General features: G+C 42.1%; 1 protein-coding gene across 3 annotated transcripts in view; it reads right to left on the reverse strand.

The window, feature by feature from the left end:
- Positions 1-6892, reverse strand: part of Nfatc3 (nuclear factor of activated T cells 3) — a 70917-nt gene extending 64025 nt beyond the window's left edge. For all 3 annotated transcript variants that reach the window (XM_005345427.3, XM_005345428.2, XM_026778617.1), the window contains exon 1: positions 6534-6892. In XM_005345427.3, the coding sequence (XP_005345484.1) occupies positions 6534-6636 (103 nt within the window). In that variant the 5' untranslated portion in view covers positions 6637-6892. The remainder of the gene's footprint in view (positions 1-6533) is intronic.
- Positions 6893-6931: the final 39 nt, after the last annotated feature.

The following is a 6931-nucleotide window of genomic DNA, read 5'->3' on the forward strand; positions in this document are numbered from 1 at the left end:
GTTTTGTTTTTCCAGACAGGATTTCTCTGTAGCTTTGGAGCCTGTCATATAACTACTTGTAGACCAGGCTGGCCTCAAACTCACAGAGATCCACCTGCCTTTGCTTCCTGAGTGCTGAGATTAAAGGTGTGCGCCACCACCGCATGGCTTGGTTTGGTTTATTTTTTAAATTATTGTATGTATGATGCATCAGTGTAGGCATGTGCATGTCACAGTGTGCACTCAGAGGCCAAAACCTTGGGAATTGGTTCTTTCCTTACATCTTTACAGGGAGTTCAGGAACTAAACTCACCTCATCAGACTTGCATAACAAGTCTTTTGACTGCCATGCACATCTTGCAAGTCCTTTTTTTTTTTTTTTTAAAAAAACTGGTTTCAGGTAGCCTAGGATTACCTCAAACATTTTATCTAATAATTATAGGCTAATCTTGAACTCCTGATCCTCCTGCCTCTACTATCCAAGTGCTAGGATTACAGGTATATATCATACCTCACATTAGATGAACTTATTTATTTACTTGACTGTTTGTTTAGTTAGTTAGTGTGACCCTGGCTGTCCTGGAACTTGCTCTGTAGACTAGGCTGCTCTTGAACTCAAGAGATCCCCCTGCTTCTACCTCCCAAGTGCTGGAATTAAAGGTGAGTGCCACCATTGCTCAGCTAGATCAATATTTTTAACAAAGCAATTATCACTCTTTTCTCCCCTGGGTTTTTCCTCATACTCACTAAAATACACTTACTTGTCTCTATCACAGTTTCGCTAGTATCTCTAGGGGCAACGTTCAATTCCTGTCAAGTAAAGTGTGAAACAGAATATTAGCAGATACATGATGGTCCACATCTGTAATCCCAGCATCTAGAGAAGTAGAGGTAGGAGGATAAGGAATTTAAGATTCTCTTCAACTACATCAAGAGTTCTAGGCCAGCTTGGATTACAGGAGACCTTTTCTCTAAACAAAACAAACAAAACACTGAGCTTAATGTTACACTCCTTTAATTCCAGCACTTGAGGAGCAGGGCAAGAAAATCTCTGAGTTCCAGGCTAGCCTGGTCTACACAGTGAGTTCCAGACCAGCTAGGACTATATAGTGAGATCCCATCCCAAAGGAAATTAATAAATAAAGTCAAGCATAATGGTGCATACTTGTAATCCCTGTACTTGGGAGGTGGAGGCAGCAGGATCAGGAGTTCAAGATCAGTCTTGGTTACATGGCCCGGCTTGGCATACACAAGACCCTACCTCAAACAAAACAAGCACACAATATTAAACTATTATTCCAAGTAAACAGTGAAATGTAAACCACTGACTCAATTACTCAATACATACTCTCACTGCATCCAAGTCTACAGAAAAATCTAGTCTATGGCATGAAAATATGGATTGGTAGCAATCAAATTCTCTTCTACAATACCTAATATATGAACTGTAAAAATATTACAGAAAATCGTAACAAGCAACTTCCCTTTTTTCATCCTGATTTAAATATCCAGTTATACTTATATGATCATTAAATCAATATCCTTTCAAACCTTACTGAGTCAGTAACTGAAAAAAGTAAAACAATATAATTAAAAGCAAAAGAACATCAGCTTTTTTTTTTTAAGGTAAGGTCTATATAGCCCTGGAACTCCACTATGGAGACCAGAGTAGCCTTGAACTCACAGAGATCCTCCTGCCTCTGCTTTCTCAATGCTGGGATTAAAGATGTGTACTGCTATGACTTGCATTAAAAGAAAAAAAAAGTAATGAAATCAGGGCTAGAGAGGTGGCTCAGCAGTTAAAAGCACTGACTACTCCTCCAGAGGACCTGGGTTAGATTCCAGTGACCGACACAAGTGACTCACAACCATCTGCAGCTCCTGCCCCAAGAGAATCTCACACCCACTTCTGGCTTCTACGGGCACTGCATATATGTGGTGCACAATTATACACACAAAAACCCATATGTATAAATGTTAAAAAAAAGCTTTTAAAGAATAAAATAAAAATATCTAAGACCAATTACTCCAACTCATGACAGGTTTTTTTTGTTGTTCGTTTTTGCTTTTAGATTTTCTTATTTTAAATCACGTGGGTATGTGCATGTGAGTACAGGCACCCTCAGGGCCAAAGGTGTAAGATCTCCCTGGAGCTGAAATTACAAATAGTTATGAACTTCGTGACATATGTATTACCCCAGTTACAAAAAACTGAACAAAAGCACTAAGTGAAAATAAAAACAAAGTTGGGCATGGTGGCACATGAATAAGGGAGACTGACAGAGGATTATAAATTCAAGACCAGCTTGGATTACATGGTAAGACTGTATCTCAAAAATAAAAAAATAAAAACTGGACATTAGAAAATAATTATATTGACATCACTAAGCAAAGTAAATTACAGCCAAAAGCTCTATCTAGGAAAAAAACCTCAAAGTTTACACATGAAAAACCTGTTGTAGTAGGTGTAGCTGAAACAGGAAAACTACCATGAGTCTAAGAATTGCCTGGGCTACAGAGAAAGTTATTTTTAAAGAAAAAAAGTATATTAATATTTGATGATTATGTAAATTTCTTGCAAAAATAAATTACAAAACAAAAATATTTCTTCTCTTCAAAAAACTTAAAACCAGTAGTAGGTAAGATATTATACATAATGTAGCATGCATTTCTTCTGGTGATTCTCATTTTGGACTAGAAAATACTTAATAAATTTTGGGGTAGAAAGACAGCCCAACAACTATGAGGACCCACAATGGGTGGCCCACAACTGTCTATATCTGCAGCAAGGTGGGAGGTGGAGACCGGAAGATTGCTTAGGCTTGCTGGCCACCAGCACAGCTTCAGATTCAGTGAAAGATCCTGTCTTTGAGGGAAAAAAGCAAAGAGTAATAAAACGGAACATTGCACTTCCTCCTCTGGCGTCTGTGCACATGGATATGGATATATATATATATACACACACATACACACAAAAGCATACTCACACAAACTTGAGTGAGTTCAAGCCTGTTTTGTGGGACCCTGTCTCAAATAAATAAACAAACTGAAACTGAAAGCTAGTCACATGTGGTAATACAGGCTTTTAATTCCAGCATTAGGGAAATAGAAATAGGAGGACCCCATAAGACGGTTCCAAGAGTACAAGTTCATCCTCTAGTAGGCAGTGAGAGGTAAGCTACAGTTATAGCACAGGAAGACCTTGTCTAAATAAATAAACAGATGGGGGAGAATTCAGTACGTAAAGTACTTGCATCACAAGTATTAGGACCAGAGTTTGGTTCCCAGAAGCTATGCAAAAATTCTGGGTGTGGTGATGATACAGGTTTGTAATCTCAGCACTGGGGAGGCAGAGACAGGAGGATCCCTGGGGTTGACTATATTAGACATCTAATCTAATTGGTAAGCTCCAGACCAATGAAGGGACCCTATCTCAAAACAGATGAGCAGCTTTACTGAGGATGACAGGTAACCTGCACACTACATGTTCACACCCACGCCCACCCCCCACCCCCACACAAAAACTGAATTTTCAGATAACAATTATTATAACAGCAAACTAGAGAGCTGCAAACAGTATACTGGAATACTACAAGTTGCTCTTTATAATAATAGTGTGCACTAAACACAGGTAGGTTTTGTTCTTGTTTATTGCTGTTTGTTTTTTCTTTTTTTTTAAAGATTTATTTATTATATACAGTGTTCTGCTAGCATGTATGCCTGCATGCCAGAAGAGGGCACCAGATCTCACTACAGATGGTTGTGAGACACCATGTGGTTGCTGGGAATTGAACTCAGGACCTCTGGAAGAGCAGGCAGTGCTCTTAACCTCTGAGCCATCTCTCCAGCCCCTGCTGTTTGTTTTTTCTAGCCTGGAATTCTCTACCTAAACCATATTGACCTCAAACTTGTGGTCAGCCTGCCTCTACCTACTCTGAACACGAACAACACTGAGTTACATTAAATACTTTGACTAGCACTACATTAATGCTTCTAAAATCTTTAAGGGGGTACACGGTCAGTTTGAAGCTAGATACTAGGAAAAAGTTTAACAAAATAGTCTGATTTTAAAAAAAGAAAAAAGTCAGCCAGGCAATAGTGGTGCACGCCTTAATCCCAGCACTTGGGAGGCAGAGGCAGGCAGATCTCGGTGATTTTGAGGCCAGCCTGGTCTACAAAGCAGGTTCCAGAACAATCAGGACTGTTACACAGAGAAACCCTGTCTTGAAAAACCAAAAAACAAACAAAAAAGGCTATCCTGGAACTCTCTATGTAGAGCAGGCTAGCCATGCTGACCAACCATGATCAGCTTCCATAAAGAATTTTCAAAATACCTTTTCACTGTATGGAAATTTCAACGTGCTCTATCTATTCTCAAACCTTCAGAGAAATATAGAACCAATGTAGGCCAAAATTAGAAGACTACTTGCATTTCGAGGCCAGCCTGGGCTACATAGTGGTGAGCTCTAGGCTAGCCTGTGATACATAGGGAAACAATATCTCAATAAAATACAAAAGCAAAAAGTTTTATTTTTCATATAAATTTCACCATAATGGAAAACATATTTTTAAGAAAATGACCAGTTGGGCAGTGGTGGCACACACCCAGCACTCAGAAGGCAGAGGCAGGTGGATCTCTGTGAGTTCAAGGCCAGCCTACAGAGTGTTGGACAGGCTCCAAAGCTACAGAGAAACCTTGGGGGGGGGGTGAAAGAAAGAAAGAAGGGAGGGAGGGAGGGAGAGGAGAGGAGGGGAGGAAGAAAAGAAGAAAAGAAAAAAAAATGACCACTGAATATAGTGGCATATGCCTCCAACCTCAGCACTTGGAAAATGAGGCAGGAAGCCGGGCGATGGTGGCGCACGCCTTTAATCCCAGCACTCGGGAGGCAGAGGCGGATCTCTGTGAGTTCGAGACCAGCCTGATCTACAGAGCTAGTTCCAGGACAGGCTCCAAAACCACAGAGAAACCCTGTCTCGAAAAACCAAAAAAAAAAAAAAAAGAAAATGAGGCAGGAGCCCACTTGGAATTAGAGACTAAGAAAGAAATGATAGGGAAAAATTAAAAAGAAGAGAGGGAAGAAAACCTCCTAGAATATTTTAAAGTGGGCTTCTGGTAAAAACTAAAACTGCTCATGTTTACTTCTAGGAATTCCAAGTGCAAATTGAGTCACAAACTTTCTTCCTAAAAATTCAAACAATTTGTTTTTATTTTTTTTCAATCTCCATAATCTAAGTACAATTCAATGCCATTCTCTCCATAAGCTCCTCTTTCTGTTTCTTTTATATATAAAATTTTTCACAATTCTGATTGCCTAATAATAATACAGTTTTTGAGCTATGTGTCTCTTTCATCTATTTCCCAACCTCCTCAGGAGCCCGAGATTTGCATCAATATAACACATCACAACTAAGTATCCAGTAGTATCTTCAACAAGAGCCTGGCTCAAATAATGCTAGTGGAACTGAAAACAAAAACAGCCAACACTTAACTATTAAGATTATTTATTACATTGAAAAAGGCATCTAACATATAAAGGCTGAAAAGGAACGAATCAAACAGGTATTGTGCCATCTAGAGACTCGACTTACAAAAAAAAAATTCTTTCAATGGAACTCCAGTAGTTTCAATAATAGTATGGATAGCAGTAAGTACTCAACACTAGACAGAAAAATAGAGATACTCTTTCCCATCTTCTCTAAGTTCTCTTACATATGTAAAGGTAAACGAACTTAATGAACCACACTATTCCAAACCAGGTCACAGGAGAGCGTTAAGTCCCCAGTCATCATCCTGTTTCTATTTCCTGACTGGCCTGACCTGCAAGCATTATGGTGCCCGGCTTTCCCAACCTAAGATCTCCTTTTAAAAATCTTCTGAGAAAAGCTTTTTTCTTAAAACAAAAGTTGACTTCTAGAACATTATAGGTAATTTATGAAAAAAAAAGCACCCTAACTTTAAAAAGGAAAAGAAAAAAAAAAACTCCAGAAAACACTTTGCTCACGTAAAACAACCCGGTTTTCAGAAAAGTCCGTTACAGTATACTTGAAATTAAGTGTGGAATATAAATTTGCAAGACTGAACAATTTCTCGAACGTGTTAACTCTCTTAGCAAAGCAGATTTTAAAAAAATACACGAATTTTAAAAGGGTCCTGCTCTTCTACAAGGGTACGCATCTTTCAAATGAAGAACTTTACAAACAAGCTAAAAACAGCTACGTGCGCTTACGCGTGCTTCGCTGGGACGTTTCCTCAGCACCACGCTGGCACAGCAGCGACAACCAGAAACCTCTTGGGGCTTTGGCCCCAACCCTCCGCCTCCAAACTCCGGGCGGCCACCGGCCACCCGGAGTCGAGTTCCCTAGGACTTAGCTTCCAGCCGAGCCACTTCCACGCCGCCGCCAACCACACGCCTCCTCTTTCTTCTCCTCCTCCTCAAATTAAATCGTGCTTCACTCACCACACGCACGCACCAACCAGGGGGACCAGGGGAGAGGAGAGCTGGCGGGAGCGCGGGGAGGGCACGCTCCCCAGTCCGGGCTGGCCCTGCACTCACCTGCAGGCCGCGAGACCTGGGACACCGGCGCTGGTGCCCCGTCCTCGCCGAAGACGAGTTTAAAGTCGAGCTCGTCGTGGGCGCCACAGTTTGCAGTAGTCATCGGCGTGGCCCCCGGTGCTGCGGCTCCAATTCAGGCGGCCGCGGCGGCTCCTCAGCGCCGCTTCATGCTGGGCCGCGCCGGCCGGGAGGTCGCCGCTCCGCTGCAAACTTTCCGGGCGGGGCCCGAGAAGCCAGGCGTTCCGTTCCGACCTGGAAAGCTGGCCGAGCGCCCCGCCGCACCAGAAGCCGCCGCCGCCAGTCGAGGGTGCCTAACAGCCCCGGTCGCCTCAACCAAGGTTCCCCGCCCCCCCTCCTACAGTCGCCGCCACTGCCGCCACCGCCGCCGGCGCGCTCCC

This window comes from Microtus ochrogaster, chromosome 4, assembly GCF_000317375.1.
Source record: "Microtus ochrogaster isolate Prairie Vole_2 chromosome 4, MicOch1.0, whole genome shotgun sequence".
NCBI classification, from domain to species: Eukaryota; Metazoa; Chordata; class Mammalia; order Rodentia; family Cricetidae; genus Microtus; species Microtus ochrogaster.